General features: G+C 46.0%; 1 protein-coding gene across 3 annotated transcripts; it reads right to left on the bottom strand.

Annotated features, from left to right (window-relative positions):
• Positions 1-2,805: 2,805 nt before the first annotated feature.
• Positions 2,806-18,436, bottom strand: CNPY2 (canopy FGF signaling regulator 2). 3 transcript variants are annotated; one of them, XM_081899041.1, is made up of 6 exons: positions 18,287-18,436; positions 13,230-13,357; positions 10,738-10,853; positions 9,586-9,783; positions 9,173-9,269; positions 2,806-3,721 (listed from the first exon to the last, which is right to left on the bottom strand). In XM_081899041.1, exons 2-6 carry the CDS (start codon positions 13,327-13,329, stop codon positions 3,678-3,680), a joined length of 555 nt encoding a protein of 184 aa, XP_081755167.1. In that variant the 5' UTR covers positions 13,330-13,357; positions 18,287-18,436; the 3' UTR covers positions 2,806-3,677. The 3 variants fall into 3 exon arrangements, with proteins under 3 accessions (XP_081755167.1, XP_081755166.1, XP_081755168.1); XM_081899040.1 differs by lacking the exon at positions 18,287-18,436 and adding an exon at positions 17,889-18,161; XM_081899042.1 differs by lacking the exons at positions 9,173-9,269; positions 18,287-18,436 and adding an exon at positions 17,889-18,166.
• Positions 18,437-19,146: the final 710 nt, after the last annotated feature.

Below are 19,146 nucleotides of genomic sequence, written 5' to 3'. Positions count from 1 at the left end.
GTTGATAATTTTAGGCTAAGTTACTTCATTTATTCACCCCAGGTGGTAATGATCATCCCATTTTTGACCCCTGGCCCATAGACTAATAGCATAGGGACATCACTCAAGCATCATGCTAGTTCTGACACAATTTTGGATTCTATCACATAGCAGAACCAGAGCGGGTGGTAAAGAGTGACACTGCATTAGATGTTGCAGAACAAAACCTAGCATTAGCCAGGCAAGCAACATCAGACCAGTGAACTCTGTCTAGGCCACTTGCTCTATTTGCTTCAAACACCACACTCCCAGAAGCTGCAAAGCCCAAAGCACACATCCTGCTATTATCATGGCCAGGCTGCCCCCTCATGCAGCAGATGTGTGACCAGAGTGCAGAGTCCTCATGCTGAACCAGGGCAAAAAGGTCACAGTAGTAGTCTCTTTCCAGATTGCAGCAGAGGCTATTTCAATTAGTCCTGCAAGGACTTCCAGCCATTCATGAAATGAGTTACGTCCATTTGTCTATGTAGATGACTAATCCCTACATTTCAATTTTTTAAAATTTCCTAAGGAAGGGAAGGAGTAGAGGAAGACACCCTATTTGAGTTTTAATCTTAAATAAAAACGTTTTGCTTCTACCAGTTTGTTTTTCTCCTTCACCATGTTATCCATGGATGCAACACACACACACACAAACAGGCTGTATTCATAACATAAGTCAGGAGGCTGTATCTCATAGAAGCATAACAAACAAACTATACAGCCTATTTAGTTCTCTTGTTGCCATAAAATAATAGGTAATGAAATTTATACTGATCATTTTGTTTGAAGTACTACTCTGTTGTTTTTGAAGTAAAGCCCTAGTCTGAGGAATAAACAGGGGAACAGATTTGGGAAGAAAGAGATTTACGTTATTTGAGAATTGGCTTTCGAGAGGAAATTGAAAAACAGGGTCAAGAATAAAAATTTGAAGAAAAAAGGGGGCTTTCTAGGTGAAAACCTGGCTTTTGAATAAAGCTTTTGGTATTGACTGATTTGACTCTACTCTTCTACCTTACACAGTTGTATACTGTTTTTCTTTTTGTACAGTTTCACCACTTGTAATTTTGGGCTACTTTGTGCACCTTTCTACATTGTTGGGAAGGTTGGGCACAAACCTGTTAATGAATCAGTTATTTTTCAGCTGTAACCTCTGAGCAACTTCCCTGCGTGAATTGGAATTGTACGGAAGCGAAACATGCATTTTATAGTAATACAGACTTTGCAGCAAAAATTAGCATAAGACTAATAGAATAATATTGAGCTTAATGTATAAAAATGAGGCTTAACTTTCTTACCACTACAGCTTCACTTCACTTCCTTGACTAAATAGCATCTGGTTGGATTTCACTATCCCATGGGTAAAATTATAGGACAGAATGGACTTAGCTAATAAAGTCATATTCACCCAGAGCCTCTAAAGTCAGCTGGCATGGCAGACCAAAGTTTCCATCACATTCATCTGCCCATTTCCTTACACTGGAAGTCCTAGGACTCTTGACTAGTTACTACAAACATATACAGTGGTACCTCGGGTTAAGTACTTAATTCGTTCAGGAGGTCCGTTCTTAACCTGAAACTGTTCTTAACCTGAAGCACCACTTTAGCTAATGGGGCCTCCTGCTGCCACCGGAGCACAATTTCTGTTCTCATCCTGAAGCAAAGTTCTTAACCTGAGGTACTATTTCTGGGTTAGCGGAGTCTGTAACCTGAAGCGTATGTAACCCGAGGTACCACTGTAATCACTCTTCTCAGTGTCCTGGGTCCAAACCAATTCATAACCTCTCGGGGACCGCTGCTCATTACATGGCAATAATAATCTGCATCTGAGCGAATTTGTGGCAGAGGTTAAGATTTAGACCAGAGAATAAGTTCACTCCCAAGCTTGGAGGCAATACTGGCTCAAGTTCTATGATTTCCAAATAGTTGCTAGCAGCTGTCAGAAGAACAGCCTGATTTTCCCACAGCCTGATTTTTCTTTATGTCTTGACTGAGCACAGAAGGGGAGTACAGTTCCACTGTTGTCCTTTCAACAATGCAACATGGCAAACTTGTCTCTCCTTCTTGTGCTGATTGATAGCATTACAATACAGTAGGATAATCTCCTCCCTCTGGGCACCTAAAATCCACTAATTTTCCTTTAGCTTTGATCCTCCAACCCCTATGCCCAGTGGAAAGAGCCAGCTAATCTAGGTTAATTATCTGCTAAATAAAAATCTTTCAACCAGCATTTTACATTATCAATACAATGGTACCTCGGGTTAAGTATTTACCGTATTTTTTGCTCTGTAAGACTCACTTTTTCCCTCCTAAAAAAGTAAGGGGAAATGTGTGTGCGTCTTATGAAGCGAATGCAGGCTGCACAGCTATCCCAGAAGCCAGAACAGCAAGAGGGATTTCTGCTTTCACTGCGCAGCGATCCCTCTTGCTGTTCTGGCTTCTGAGATTCAGAATATTTTTTTTCTTGTTTTCCTCCTCCAAAAACTAGGTGCGTCTTGTGGTCTGGTGTGTCTTCTAGAGCGAAAAATACGGTAATTCGTTCCGGAGATCCGTTCTTAACCTGAAATTGTTCTTAACCTGAAGCACCACTTTAGCTAATGGGGCCTCCTGCCACCGCATGATTTCTGTTCTCATCCTGAAGCAAAGTTCTTAACCCGAGGTACTATTTCTGGGTTAGCAGAGTCTGTAACCTGAAGCGTATGTAACCTGAAGCATATGTAACCCGAGGTACCACTGTACACACATGCTGCCACGCACAACTAAAGGAAACAAATTGTAAGGAGTTCCTTGTTGATCATGTCAGTCACAGCATGATTTATTTTCTTGCCATCACTGGCCCATTTGTTTTTAAAAAGGTATTAAAAGCCCTTTGAAGAGTACAACAACCCCTCCCCTAATTCCAGGTGCTCAGTATCAGCACCCTTGTGGATTTTACAAGCCAGATACTGGCTTTCACCAGGAGCCAGTCTATACATGTGGAGGCTGGTAAAAAACAGCTGCAAGGCAAAGACAACCGCTCCAGAGGTATAATATATGAATTGGATTGCTCCTCCCTCTTTGTACAGGTTAGAAGGATGTATGTTCATACTCCCCCACTCGTTGCACTCAAAGCACGGATTGCATAGACAAATTAAATGACGTGCCCAGTGTCATGATAAGGTGGTAGCAGAGCCACAATGGAACACAACAAGTTCTTCTATTCAAGTTTGGGTGAACTCTGCCTCTGAGAGCTTGAAATGAACCCAGGAGCTGTGTTGCTGGTCTCCTGACTCCGACCTACAGAGCAATGCACCTGCACATAGCCACTAAGTATTAAAACACACACACGCAGAGGAATGGGCTACGCAGTAGAAAAAAACAAGACTTGGGTCCACATATGGAAGTGTCTCTTGTTCCCTTTAAAAACAGCAAACAGAAAAGGCCTGATAATGGTGGGTTTCTAAAAAGTCAGGTGAGTGACACTGTATCACTTATTCGCTTTAAAATTTTGATAAAGGAGCTTTGTTTGTGTTTTCTTTTAGAGATACAATGTTGTTTACAGATTGTAAGGTGTGCCCCCCCAAAGGCTGCTGGGACAATAATTATTGGAGCTAGGAAGAGGGAGGTGGTCTACAAGGACTTTGCCAACTCATCCACCAGACCAGGCAGGCCTTTGCGCTTCATAGTTCATCATGTGGGAGATGCAAGGCGTGGTCACACAGATCTACAACAGAAGCACAGACAATTCAGTTCATTACAAGAACTGGAACTTCCAGATAGACAACAGAGCTGATTCAAACTTGCCCAATATTATATCATAGCAGCAGTCCCCACAAGAAGGTGTAATGGCTGTACTTCTTCACTCTACACAAAAAACCAATAGTTCTCAGTCTGAATTACTCCCCTACAAAATGAGGGTTTATCCAAAAGTATAGTAAATCTAAATGTTGTAATGTAAAAAAAAAAAAAAAAAAAAATTCATAACACAACCTTTTCTTTTTAAAAATCTCAGCAATTGTTTTTAGTTTTATTTTCTGAAGCTGAACTTGAGATTTGGTGCTGATATTTGACTGATGATGGGTGGACAAAGTGGAACTCGTTTTAACGAGATGTGGAGATCACGGGGCAACATTTTATTGGGCGAGGTCTTCTGTACTCTAGCCTGCTCCTTTTCACTGCTCCAACCCTACCAACTTTCATTTCTGTCACGCATACTAACAGCTCCTGATAAAAAAGTCCATTTTAAAACACTCCCCTTGTAAAAAGTTATTCCACTGTGGCAGAGCTTTCTGCAGAGTTCGTTCTAACAGAATTGCTAGTGAATGGACAAAAAAGTATGGACTCCTCATCCAAGGGTTAAAAATTTGTTCCTCAATCCCACATCTGCACAGCACATGGGTCATCAATTCAAATGCTGTCTGCCAGCCATATTATCCACCTGTGAGCTGTTCCACATACACAAATACATTTCTGAAGTCCCCAGCAGTTCTGAGCTTTTGATAAAAAGGGTTGCGTTCACATTGGTGCATCACGAGTTGCAAATATATTAAAGAGCTATCCTAAATTGTCCTTTGCTGAAATATCTCTGTCAGCCTCTGCTCTTTTTCTCACAGCCAGGTCTTGCCCAAGAAACTTTTCACCACAAATAAAATTCACAGTTCGAATCACCCTTTTCTCTTCTGTAGGGAAGATTAAATCAATAATGACTCAGCAATGGCTTTCGAGCCACAGGATCAAACAGGGTTAGCTTATCTTCCTAATCATCATGAACATCATGAGACTAGCCACGCAATCCCAAGGACTCTGGCGAAGTGATAGTATGAACAGATCAGGTGAATATGCAATTGATTTGGGCGACAGCCAATTATTAAGCCACTTCTACAGGCCTACAGCAACTATGATCCTCACCTTACTGATCTGTAAAAGTAATAGGTGATCATAAAGAATCAACTTTGGCTAGACTTCCTTGTTCAACTTGGCTTTGAGCCTAAAATCAGGTGGATTTGTGTGTTAATTATTTGGCTGGGTACTACAAATAGCCTGTTACGACCTGGTGGTCAGAAATAGGTGCTGCATTTTGGCTGTGCCAACGTGGCATGCCTCCAACCCTCAAACACTGGAGGGTAAAGGTCAGATTAAAACAACACAGTCAGGTTCGTAGTCCAAAAATAGCTCAGTGCTACAGGAAGAGGCAGTTTCCTAAAAAGACCCCTGGCAACAGGCTGCTTGTCATTCCTCTGAGAGCCAGTGAAAATCCAGCAGGAAAGTGAAGGCAGGAAGAGACTTTTCATTTGTCTGTTTTATTGGCTCCAAGGCCTTTCTTAAACTGACCAAGAAATTAACAGGAAAAAAGAAACTACAGAGAATGCAACTCTTAGCATACTTTCACATGCCCAGGTAATTTGAGTTTCTAGGACAGTGAAAACATTCTGTAGATATCTAATAAGGTGTTGCTTAGCCCAAACCCAAAAGGCAGGTTAATCAAGGACAAAGACAATTCTGTGAGAGCAATGTATTTTTTTACATATTTTGCATATCAGTACGCCAACCTTCAATCAAACAGTTTCATTTAGCCACAATGTGCCCAAACAAGCTCAATTCAAGCCATGGAAGATTACAGTTCAGCATGAATTGACAAACCATAAAAAGGTAAAGGACCCCTGACAGTCCAGTCGCGAATGACTCTGGGGTTGTGGCGCTCATCTCGTTTTACTGGCCGAGGGAGCTGATGTTTGTCCGCAGACAGTTTTTCCGGGTCATGTGGCCGGCATGACTACGCCGCTTCCAGTGAAACAGAAGCAGCGCACGGAAATGCCATTTAACTTCCCGTGGGAGTGGTACCTATTTATCTACTTGCACTTTGACGTGCTTTTGAACTGCTAGGTTGGCAGGAGCTGGGACAGAACAAAGGGAGCTCACCCCATCAGGGGGATTCGAATCGCCGACCTTCTGATCGGCAAGGCCTAGGCTCTGTGGTTTAACCCACAGCGCCACCCGCGTCCACCATAGCCAATGGTCATTCCTTTGCATCCAGGTAATTGGGAGTGAACTTTTGAAGCCAAGTGCGGAAAAAGTGGAAAACAAATGTGTGCCTCTGTTGGTTTCGTCTCACTTATTTGTAGACTACCCTTCCTCCAAGTTTATCCAGTAAGTTTAATCTGTGAGCAGAGATTGGAACCTGGGTTTCCCCACTCTAAACCACTATGCCACCCTGGTACTCACTGTTTTAAATTTGCAAGCTGAAATCATGGTTTGGTGCAGTGTCTGAACCGAGACACAGAAACAAAGCACACGGAAAAGCTGAAACTTGAAACTGGTCAACAACCTGTGGTTTCCTATCTGTTAGATAACAACGTATTGTTCAATCTTATCCATTCATTTCTTGTGGAAAAGAACCCTATGCAAAACAGTGGTGGCCAAACGTGGCCCTCCAGCTGTTTTTGGACTACAATTCCCATCATCCCTGACCACTGGTCCTGTTAGCTAGGGATGATGGGAGTTGTAGTCCAAAAACTGGAGGGCCAAGTTTGGCCGCCACCGACTAAGGTTTTCTCCAGTTAAAGGAATCTCAGTCTCATCTCCTTGCCCCTGCTGCACTCCTGATCAAATTCACACTACCCTTCTGGAGTCTTTCCTCCCACTGCAAATAGCAAGCAGCGGGGAGGAAGACCACATTGACTCCAGGTGAAAAAAGGTAGAGCAGCCTCCCTTCTCCTATACAGTGGTACCCCAGGTTAAGTACTTAATTCGTTCCGGAGGTCCGTACTTAACCTGAAACTGTTCTTAACCTGAAGCACCACTTTAGCTAATGGGGCCTCCTGCTGCTGCTGTGCCACCGGAGCATGATTTCTGTTCTCATCCTGAAGCAAAGTTCTTAACCCGAGGTACTATTTCTGGGTGAGCGGAGTCTGTAACCTGAAGCGTATGTAACCTGAAGTGTATGTAACCTGAGGTACCACTGTATTGCCTGCTCTGCCTCAGAGACACTGAGGTGGGAAAGGCAGACCAGGGGAATCACTTGCCACGAGTGACATCCCTGAAGCAAAACAAGGCAGGGATGCGAGGCGAGGCCACAGAGAACCCTTTAGGTTTACTATTTATAGCACCTGCACTGTTCTCTCGGCATCTGTGAGCTCCAGTTACTGCAGGACGCCATTCTATGCGTCTTGTGAGGCATTGCAGAACGCTATGGGGAATTGGCAAGCAATGCCAAGGACAGGTCGTGGTGGGAGAGAAGCCACTTTGACTCATTGCCAGGAGGTAAGAAAAGAGGTTCCGCTCAACAGCACCAGCCTGTTTCAGTTCAGCTGCCTTTACTGTTTCTAAGTGTGGAGAGAGGAAGCCAAGTACAGGAAGCTGTGCCAGGAGAAGAAGGTCATCTATCTCCTAGGAACATTCTCCAAGGTCAAAGCGCAGCCAAAATCCTACCTGAAGTTTTTCTTCCTAGAAACTCAGTACAGCAACTGTTCAGAATCAGGCAGTGTTTAGCTGGGAACTGAACTAAAGCTACTCCCCTTCTGAGACAAACTGAAGCTTGATGGAATGAGATGCCTGTTCTCTGAAGTTTGAGGGAGAGAAGTCCCTTTTATTTTTAGTGATATCAAGGTCCTTCAACCAATTTGAATGGTATACGTCAAATGGAAAATTAATTCAGTTCTCCAAACCCCTGCTGAGCAACAATTTTATCCAGCTGAAAGAACTTCGGGTGAAAGAACTTAACACTAGTCAACAAGAGCAGAAATCGAAGGCAGGTTCGTAGGAAGACAAGATGGCCCTGATTATTTTCTACATTGAAATACAGTGGCACCTCGAGTTACATACGCTTCAGGTTTCAGACTCCGCTAACCCAGAAATAGTACCTCGGGTTAGGAACTTTGCTTCAGGATGAGAACAGAAATTGTGCTCCGGTGGCACGGCAGCAGCAGGAGGCCCCATTAGCTAAAGTGGTGCTTCAGCTTAAGAACAGTTTCAGGTTAAGAACGGACCTCCGGAACGAATTAAGTACGCAACCAGAGGTACCACTGTATTCATAAATGGCACTGTTACAGAAAATAACAGTATAAAACATAAAATTGCAGGCACAACAGTAAATAAATAATAGTGTTTGTTTTTTAAATCATGTCCCAAAAGCTGTCTGAACAATGCGGCTTTTAAAAGATGCCTGAAGGGAGCTGGGATGACTCCCGCTTAACAATATCCGCCATTTTGTACTTGTGACTGACTGTCTACTGCCCCAAAATGGAAGCTAGTGGCTACACTGGCATTTTCTCCGTGTTGGAAAACTGGCTTCACTGCAGGCTAAAAGGAGGGTGCTTCTTGCTTGGAATGCAGAGCTGTGCCTCCTTGTCAAAGAATGGCCTATGCCATGGGCTGGTTGGACACTGAGGAAAAGGGGGATGAGCAAGTTGGGGAACCACCAAGGGAAGAAGGCTCAGAGCCCGGGAAGTAGCAGTGGTGGGACAACAATGAGTGCTCAGAGGGAGAAGACTGGGAGGAGAAGGGGTCAGAAGTTGACGGAGTGACAGGGCTCAGTGAGTTGAGAAGAGTCTGTGGCAGAGAGAAGTTGGGTATCAGAGGCTGAAGCTGAAGCAGGCGAGTTGGCAGTCAGGTTAATAAAGAGTCAATGGTGTCCCGTCTCAGGAGAGGTGTGAAACAGGAGAAGCAAAGGCAGGCTGCCCGCAGGTGCAGTCTCTGATTGCTTGCAAGAACCCCATGCGAGGAAGAGACATAGAAGGGAGATGAGGACTTTTAATCTCAGCAACATACAGTGGTACCTCGGGTTACATACTTAATTCGTTCCAGAGGTCCATTCTTAACCTGAAACTGTTCTTAATCTGAAGCACCACTTTAGCTAATGGGGCCTCCTGCTGCTGCCATGCCGCCAGAGCATGATTTCTGTTCTCATCCTGAAGCCAAGTTCTTAACCCGAGGTACTATTTCTGGGTTAGCGGAGTCTGTAACCTGAAGCGTATGTAACCTGAAGCATATGTAACCCAAGGCACCACTGTATTTTATGGAGTAGGACCTACAGGGCAAGAGCCGCTGTGCTCCTAAGGCCTGAAACTCAGCCAAATCTGCAAAGATCACATTTCGCCAATAAAATAGTTGACTCCAGCTTTCAATGGAGTGAATTACTGACTGGCTTGATCTGCAAACAGCCTAGTCCTTTGCTTACCTGTTCGTTTGCTGCATAGTCGGTCCTTGACATTTTCTGCCTCATGGGAGAAGAATTCTATGAACTCATCTTCATATTCTTCAGCTATACTCTCACACTGCAAAGGGGAACCAAGGAAGTCAGCCGTGCTATACATCGTGCCTGCAACGTACGTTCTTTGATGTAGGCACCAGCTACCTGTTCCACTTCCCTAATACGTATTGCAAAGCGTGCAGCTGGTCCAGAGTTGTGGCTGTAATTATACCATTGCAACTGCAGCATCGATTGTCTGTCACCATAATCAGCTGCAAGTATTAAGATAGAATTCGGAAGGAAAAGAGGCTACAGGTTGCAGCCAGGAGGTTCCACTGGAGTCTCCATTTCTCCAGCAGCCAAGTAGTCCCACACCCAGCTTCACTCTCTGCATCACTCACCGCAAACTTCAGGCTCGATGTCATATCGGTATCAAATTTGGTTTGAGAAAGGTCCATCTTGGTCCCGTCGCGGGACATCACCCTCACATAGCTTTTCCGGTGGGTGGAAGGATCTTCCTTTTCGCCATACTCTTTCATCTTGTCACAGATGCGCTCCAACAATTCCGTCAGGTGAGCTTCAGACCTGGCATAGGGCACCTGTGGAGGAATGGCAGCTTGCTATGAAGGTGGGAAAAGCCTCACCCACCTTTACCTTCATCAGATCCTATTGTAACGAAATTTTCCTCGGGCGCCATGCACGTCTTACAACCTATCGCTGAGGAGCGGTCCATCATTTTGCCATTTTACCAAAAGGAGGACACTGTAATGACTGCCTTAGTTTGCATCTTTCTGTGACAACCTAAGTCGCCAAACAGAAGGACCAACGGCAGCCACTATGATCTGGCTCCGTTACTGGAACTAGGGATAAAGAAATTATGTGGAACTATTGTTGAAAACTCTATATTCCCCCGCTCACGGGCTCCATGTTCTTCACCAGTCTTAGCTGCACCTCTAGAATTTGAAATTTCTGTTTTAGGTGTGGAGAACCTTTGGCCCTCCATGAACTACAACTCCCATCAGCCCCAGAAAGCATGGCCCATGGCAAGGGATGATGGCAGCTGTAGTTCAGCAACATCTGGAGGTCCAGAAGTTCCCCACACCTAATATAAATAACAATTATTAATTTCTATTTATTGTTGGTGGCTGCTTTGAGAGATGTAAAAGGATAAAAATGCAGAGATGTAGCCAGTGCTCCGTGAGCTTAATTCTGTTGGCACAACCAGATTCATGTTTCTTCACCTTCCCTTGCACATCCCCAAAATTTGCTCCAGAGCAAACCTCCAGAGCAATTTTTGAGGGTGCACAGTGTGCTAGAGGGGACAGGAAGTTCCATTTTAGACACAGAAGTCCACTGTGCCAGAAAAGCTAAAGGATTGGATGCCGCCCATAAAAAATAAATTCCCTTTCATCAGAAGTTTAAAATCTCAGCACAAGGGTTTTCCCCACACATTTCTTCAGGGTGCTAACCATCTCCCTGACTTCCTATTTGTCAGATCGCCACAACAGTCTCCAGAGATTCAGCCAATCAAGGGCAAGCATGAAACACGTTACCTCCACGACGGACTGGCTTCCATCTGGGTTGATGCGGAAGGAACCTATCTGGATCATTTTCTTGGGATCTACCTGAGATATTTCCCACTCCAGCTCATCCACCAGTGCCCGGCATGCTAAAACCAAAGAAAAAAAAGTAAGAAAACTAGTTCCAAGAAGCAGTACTGATCATAGCACTCAGGAAAACAGCTACATTAACTTCATGATCGACTGCTTGATGCCAGGAACATTCTCAAGATTTGGCAGCTGAACAAATGCATTCTTCAGAACCCAGCATACTGCAAATGAAAATATGCCTTGCCTATGTCTTGTAACAACAATTTATTTGCAGCACTTGATAGGAGAATTTATCATTTACGCTAGGCAAGTTATGCATGCAGGGGAGTGAAAGCAAGTAGAGGTAAAACTGACAGCTCCTGAGCTTGGCACAACATCAGTTGGTTCAGCGGCCTTGAGGGCAACAAAACAACCACACTCTCTATTCCCCTATTCTTTCTTCTCCTCTGGCGTAGCATGAGCAAGCAAGACTACTAAAGCAACAGTTGCTGCTTCTGGGACTTGTGCTTGCAACCCGCCAAAAAAGGGAAAATACAATAGCAGGGGATGGGTAGTTATGCTAACACTCCCATAAGGCTTTTCTGAAGACACAGGTCCAGTGATCTCCTCTTCCATGTGGACACTGCCAAGCAATGCTTCTGTGTGACAGTGTTCCACACAGTGAGGCGTAATGTTTATATCAGGGATGTGTGGGGCTGGAGCCGTCGAATCTCACACATTTGGGCTGATTTGCATGGACACGTAACGTCTCAAAGGGTTATGCCATTTCAACGTCACTTTTCAGCAGCCTCTAAGTTGGCCAGACAATTCTGTTACTGCGAGCGGAAGGATGTTACTTCAGGCATGCAGGGAAGGCAGGAACAGGTCGCCTGTAGCCTTCCAGGTGCTGTTTGGCTTCTATCTGCCCCAACCTGTGTGGCCGTTCGTCAGGAATGATGAAAATTGTCCCGCAACAACATCTGGAGGGCCACAGGTTCCTCACCTCAGTCAGGAACGAACTTAACAGGAGTTTTGAACCAGGGTTTCCCAAACTTGGGTCTCCAGCTGCTGTTGGACTACAACTCCCATCATCCCAAGCTCGCGGGATCAGTGGTCAGGGATGATGGGAACTGTAGTTCAAAAACAGTTGGAGAGCGAAGTTTGGGAAACCCTGTTTTGAACTGAAAAGGACTGAAGGCCCAGGAACGCTGGGCTCTGCCCAACTGAATCACTCTACTCAGGCAAGGGTCTCTATAATAGTCTCCTCCTCAGGAAATAGCAGCAAACGGTGGCATAGTCGTCCCCTTAATATGCATGGCAGCTACTTACTCCCAAGACCCAGGCAAAGGATTTTTTAAAGAGTCAAACACCCTTCTTATGCATCTCAGTTGCCAAGTCCTGTTGCACATAGCTGAAGTGTGTAGAGGTCACTTTTGCTGCAAAAAGCTGGTGAGGTGCCTAATAAAGGGAAGGCCCTTGAGATCACAGAATCGTAGAATTGTGGGACCATGAGGATCATCTAGTCCAACCCCCTGCAGTTCAGGAATCTGCAGCTGTCCCATACACAGGGATTGAACTGAAACCTTGGTGTTATCAACACCACACGCTAACCAACTGAGCTGTCCAGGCTGACCAGTTATCTGACCAGATCAGAGGGGCCAGATGAAAACCCCTTGGAGCCCGTTTGAGCCCATGCCACCAGCTGCCCATCCCTATGATAAGACCTTGCCGTGGCCAACCTTCCATCTCCAAGTAATGATGAAAACAATTAGAGAACAAACTGATGCAGCGTATTCCTACATACACAGGAATGGAACCATTATGTTTATTTCAAACTATGTACGTAGGTGCCCTCAGACTACTATTGGGGGGGTCACTCAATGAGAACTGATCTGTTATGACACAGGCTACCCTGAAAACTTTGCTACCACCATTGCACATCACACCCTGCAACAGAATGAGTGGACTGGGCACCCTGGTCCATTTCCTAGACTCTTCAGGTACCAAATCAATGTGGAAAAGGCTCTTTAAAAGCAGAGAGTGGTGTAAGCAGTGCTTTTTTTCCTGGGGGGTACGCAGGGGCAGTGGCGTAGCATGGGTTGTCAGCACCCGGGGCAAGGCAAGTAACTTGCGCCCCCTAACCCGTGGATTTTAGCAGGGGGCAGAGAGCTGCGAGTGCGAGCGCCCCCCCCAGATGTTGCGCCCGGCCCCCCCTGCACCCCCCACGCTACGCCACTGCGCAGGGGTACACATACCCCTAAACATTTTGTGAATCTAAATTTGGCCTCATTGATGGGCAGTATTTCAATGTGAGTTGGAAAATGAGAGTACCCCTAAACATTTTTTTAGGAAAAAAAAAAGCACTGGGTGTAAGCAATGTTATTTTGCTGCTCTGTATTTCTCAAGCTCCACCGCCCATTTTCCTAATGAGATTGCTATGAGAGAGTCTGCTTTACCTCCACAGCGGAGATCTTGGCTCCTCCGGGCAAAAGCACCACTCAACAGCAGCAAGAGGGCAGCGGACAGGCAAACCGTGCTTGAAATCCAGCCATTCATCTTCAAGGGTGTGGGCAAGCGTCACAAGCTGCACAGAAAGTCAGAAGTTATCCCAGGGCTGCATGGAACCAATTATCTAGCTAGCTCGCAACCCCCCCCCCCCCAAAAAGCAAACTGCTTCCGTTACCAGGAATCTCATCCTAACCTCCCACAGCCATGGAGACGTGTTCATGAGCCACATGCAAGCAAGCAATCCAATGGCTGTGCTCAGTCAGGGCTCCATAGTACGACTTATTATGCTAAGCAACACTCTCAAAGCTAGCATTTATCCCCACATCTCAAGCTCAAGTTTAGAATACAAAGTGCCCTCTGTGTGACAGGCCAACGGCAGCAGTTATTCTGAGGCTGTTTTAAATGTTTGCTAGCTTGCTATGCTTTCCATAGAGGAAGAAAAATAACCCCTCTGCTAAACCAAATTCAACACACAAAAGTGGGGTGGGTGAACCGAAAAATATATGGAAAACTCCTGGACAGCTCTCAAGAGAAGAGGCAATACAGTATAGCCTATTGGGCATAGTGGTCACACCTATCAGATCAATCAAGAGCTAACAGAGGATAGGCAGAGATCTCACTGCCAGCTAATATTTGTAAGTAGTGCTACATTCCTGGGTTTCAAAACACTCTTCACTCCTAAATGGACTCTCATTTTACCACCATGTCCTTGTACCTTTTCAGATCCCACTTCCCGCACCTCTAAGCTAAATCCCATGAGAACCTAATATATCCAGCAAAGTTATGAGACCCTAATATACCCAGCAGAGTTATGAAGTAGAAACTTTCTAGGGCCACACTGCTTCAGACTTAGAGGTAGGGGGTTGAATTCTACTGAAGTAGAAGCAGTTCTATGAGAGAGAGGTGTTTTTATTGCACCCCAGAAGTAGCAGGCATGAGGGAGAGGACATTTGGTGGTATCCAACTAGGATTTACTCAGAATAGGCTCACTGAAATTAATGGACCTACCGTATTTTTCGCCCTATAGGACGCACTTTCCCCCCTCCAAAAATGAAGGGGAAATGTGTGTGCGTCCTATGGGGCGAATGCAGACTTTTGCTGAAGCCTGGAGAGCGAGAGGGGTCGGTGCGCACCGACCCCTCTCGCTCTCCAGGCTTCAGGAACTCTGCACAGCCCTCGGGAGCCCGGCGTGAAGTTGCGCTGGGCTCCCAACGGCTGCGCGGAGGTGCCTGCAGTCCCGGGCTTCGCCCAGCTCCGTGCAGCCCTCGGGAGACCGGCGCAAAGTTGCGCCGGGCTCCCGACGGCTGCGCGGAGGTGCCTACAGCCCCGGGCTTCGCGCAGCTCCAGGCTTCGCCCAGCTCCGCGCAGCCATCCGGAACCCGGCGCGAAGTTGCACTGGGCTCCCGACGGCTGCGCGGAGATGCCTGCATTCCGAAGCCTGGGACGCGCTGAAGAGTATCTCTCCGCAAGCCTGGGGAGCCCGGCGCAACTTTGCACCGGGCTCCCTAGGCTTGCGGATAGCAAGCTGTTCTGGGGGCTGGGGTCGGGGGAAGCTCGGGCTTCCCCCGCGCCTGGGGGTGAAATATATATATTTTTCTTTATTTCCCCCCCAAAAAACCTAGGTGCGTCCTATGGGGGCGGTACGTCCTATAGGGTGAAAAATACGGTAACTTAGCCGTGTTCATTAATTTCAATTGGAAGGGATTAACCAGTGATTCTGCCTTTGCAACAAAGGTCCCCCCCCAATCCTGCACTCCCCAAAATTGGCTCCCGAAGGGTGCGTCAGAAGAACGCTCAAACAGCACACAAGTGGAGGGGAGGGGGGGATCGTTTTGTCTGACAAGCCAAAATCTTCGTGTCCCTAAGTAAAACATCGTTGAATACCATCCACTGATTAGGGCTTTTGTTTTGTTTTTATGTAGGGAGGTTCTTATAGGTCCCCCCCCCCCATGTTGGGGAGAACTTAAAAAGCACATTCACTCATCTGCAATTAAAAGTGTTATAGTCCAAAGAGGACTCTGTTATTTTGCTGTACGTGGAACTTGGGTTTTCGATGCCATCGTGCAAAATACATGTACAGTAGCTTGCAATCTGTGGAATCCAGAGTCTCCCAATTACACATCCAATTGAAATGAGAGTTGGGCTCTAAGCTCAAGCAGAAAAAAACCTGTCAGTACTAGGGTATTTTTATCCAATAAGACGCGTAAGGATACCAGTGTTCATATCCACTTACGTATAAGCACCTCAACCTTTAAAAACAGAACCACACCATAACACAACATGTATGGAAACCATAACAGGGAAAGAATGAAGCACCTTTTCAAGAAATGTTGCATACAGTGGTCTCAGGATGGGCTCACATACGCCTTTTATGCACTGAAGACTGTGTTTCATATGCACGATTGTCCCCCACTGCACATATAGGTAAAGGTAAAGGGATCCCTAACTGTTAGGTCCAGTCGTGGCCAACTCTGGGGTTGCGGCGCTCATCTCGCTTTATTGGCCAACGGAGCCGACGTACAGCTTCTGGGTCAAGTGGCCAGCATGACTAAGCTGCTTCTGGTAACCAGAGCAGCACACGGAAACGCCGTTTACCTTCCCGCTGGAGCGGTACCTATTTATCTACTTCCACTTTGACATGCTTTCGAACTGCTAGGTTGGCAGGAACTGCACATATACATGTCCAAAAATTGCAATGATTTCTGGTCACAGCTCAACATATATTACTCAAGCCAAAAGCCCTGCCAGGTGCTTTTCACAGACATACATTACTCAAAATAACTGCAGGTAAGCCCTTTGCTCCACCTGCACCTACAAACGTATGGTAAGCAACACCACACCTGCGATACGATACAATAATCTTTATTGTCATTGTTCCATGCAGAACGAAATTGAAAATATACAAAAATATATGGCCTTTAGTACAAAAAAGCATGTTGGAAATGCATATAGTGTGTGTGTGTGTGTGTGTGTGTGTGTGTGTGTATACTGCAAGCATCTTGGAGGAAGTGCACTAATTCTCCAATTTCAAGTATTGGTTTGGTTGCGGAGACTGAATTAATCTTACATCAAATTGGAAAAAGGTCCGACTGTCAGTCCCTCATACTCCATAGGACAGGAGTGGCAACTCTACTGTGTCAAAGTCTTCATAGAGATCTTTTCTTAAATTATATTTATTGATTTTTTTCCCCATTACTGGTACAGAGGTCTTCTATCTAATCAAGCCACCTGGACTTTTTAATCATGGATCAAAACATTCATATGGGCAGATTCAAAAAACAAGGCATTGATGCCTCACGGCCACAATGTGCAGAATCAAGTCACACTGAATTGTTTCTAAACCCTCTTAAGAGCGCTTAGTGTTGCAGCCTACAGTTGCAACACTAAATACACTACTAGAGCAGCAAAGCCAATGAACATAACAATCTGCTTTGCATGCAGTCGAACCACCTTTCGCTAATGTGGGTTTGGATGTCTTCAGACCTTAGAGCATGGCTATGCGCAAGACAAGGGGAGGTCAAACTAACAATAAGCGCTGGGCAGTGCTTGAGTATCTGCGCATTCCAGATTGAGATCACGGAGTCCATAGGCACTATCAGTGTCATCAATGCCTTGAGAAGATTTGTGGCCATACATGGACCTATCAAATTCATTAGGCCCGATTGTGGCATGAATTTTGTGGGAGCTGGGACTAAAGAGTAAAAAAACGACACTGACCCCGCTCTCCGTGACTACCGCAGTGCTCGGGATTGTGCATGGATCTTTAACCCTCTCCATGCCTCTCACATGGGAGGTGCTTGGGAACACATGACTGGTACGCATGTAGAATTTTGGATTCAGTGTTGACAAGAGCTGCACCTCTTACCCATTAGACCCTGGTCACCCTCATGGCAAAGGTCACTGCTATGAACATCGCCAGACCCTTCGTTCCAGTTTCTGTTTCCTGAGAATCTGATGGTTCTGACTCTGGCTACCTTGCTGTCTCTAAAAACTGGAGACATAGCTGCCAACATTTCCCTTTTTTTAAGGGAAATTCCCTTATTCCGAATAGGATTCCTTCCAAGAAAAGAGAAAAGTTGACAGCTATGACTGGAGAGTGGCCAGCCCCTCCAGGGAACTTTGTCACTAAGTACCTGTACAGTGGTACCTCGGGTTAAGTACTTAATTCATTATGGAGGTCCAATCTTAACCTGAAACTGTTCTTAACCTGAAGCACCACTTTAGCTAATGGGGACTCCTGCTGCCGCCACACCGCAGGAGCACGATTTCTGTTCTCATCCTGAAGCAAAGTTCTTAACCCGAGGTACTATTTCTGGGTCAGCAGAGTCTGTAACCTGAAGTGTATGTAACCTGAAGCGTATGTAACCCGAGGTACCACTGTATTGTATTTTAGTGTTTAGTTGGAAGCTGCCCAGAGTGGCTGGGGAAACCCAGCCAGATGGGCGGGGTATAAATAAATTTATTATTATTATTATTATTATTATTATTATTATTATTATTATTATTATTATTATTATTATGTCTGATGTAGATTTTTTTCAATTTCGTTGTTCTGTATGGGACAATGACAATAAAAATTACTGTATCGTATCGAACTGGTACTTCACCTTGGACACGCGAACGACGACCTTGCAAGGTAGGTCGCTCCCTCCCGCGTTTTGTAGGCGGGGGACCGGAGACGAGGGGACGGTGGCCGGCTTCCCTGAAGCCTCCCAGTGTGTGGTGCGTGGCAGGGATGAGGTCTGACCCGTTGCCTTCCCGATTCCTGCCAACTACACCGGCGTGGAAACGGTACCCGCCATAGGTACTCCCTCGCCTTGCCTTGCCCGGCTTCGCCTCCTCCCACGACGCTACCCGAGTCCGCCCGAACCCCACCACTCGGCGCCGGCTTGCAGCAGCGAGCGCCTCCAAATCTTCCCTTAGGGGTGGCCAACGTCCGCCTGCTCGGAATCCCACTCCACCGGCCGCGCCACACACACCAAAAGAGGACGCTCAAAAGTGATACCTCTCTCCTCGTATCAGCAGCCTTTCATCGCGGCCTCCCTGGAAACCCTGGCCCTGCTCTTCGGAGCAGGCGCTTGCCGTGGACACCTCAGACTCCCGTGAGGACCCTTCGGCGAGGGCCGCGGGCTCGCGTGGCGAACAGCGCGGCAGGCTGCCGGGCGAGGTGGGAGGGGCTGCCTCGAAACGTCACGTCCCCCAGCAGTCCGAGGGGCCAGAGTGGGCGTGGCTCTTTCGCTCCCCGGGAAGCGTGGAGCTAGGAACGCCTTCGGAAGCCCCGTCCCATAGAGTTGCGAAAAAGGGTAGAGTGACACACGCCCCCCAGGGAGCCTACCGAGCGTGGGTAAATTTAAAAGTCCAATGTGTTTGCCTTCAACAGGCTAGAGCAAGATTGTGGTGAACTCATTGCGCATGCTCAGCCTTACAAAGCTGTACTTTCCAACATTTTCCCGATGAAAATAGAGATGTCTTATTCCATCATCATCATCATCATTATTATTATTATTATTATTTCCCACCCATCAGAATGGCTTGCCCCAGCCACTCTGGAAGACTTCCAAAAAATATAAAAACATAATTAAACGTTAAACATTAAAAAAACTTTCCAATGGTTGTATAGTATATTCATTGTATAGTATTCATTGTATACATACGATTGTGTATCAGCTTACTCGTCTACTGCAATTATAAAGTTTGCAGATGACACCACCATAATGGGTTTAATAACAGGTGGAGACGAATCAGCGTATAGAGGGGACGTCCAAAAAAATATCTACATGGAGCCTAGGGAACAACTTGCACCTTAATATCTGCAAGGCAAAGGAGATGGTGTTGGACTTTCGGAGGAAGAGAGGAGAACTAGCT

The sequence above is a fragment of the Podarcis melisellensis genome (genome assembly GCF_964234715.1).
Source record: "Podarcis melisellensis genome assembly, chromosome: 2".
NCBI lineage: Eukaryota > Metazoa > Chordata > Lepidosauria > Squamata > Lacertidae > Podarcis > Podarcis melisellensis.
This window is presented reverse-complemented; position numbering and strand designations above follow the sequence as displayed.

Coding starts and splice junctions, on each gene's coding strand:
- CNPY2 (XM_081899041.1), bottom strand. CDS start 13,329: ATGAATGGCTGGATTTCAAGCACGGTTTGCCTGTCCGCTGCCCTCTTG. Junction 10,854..13,229: donor CCAAGATCTCCGCTGTGGAG/GTAAAGCAGACT, acceptor CTTTGGTTTTAG/CATGCCGGGCACTGGTGGAT. Junction 9,784..10,737: donor GAAGCCAGTCCGTCGTGGAG/GTAACGTGTTTC, acceptor ATTCCTCCACAG/GTGCCCTATGCCAGGTCTGA.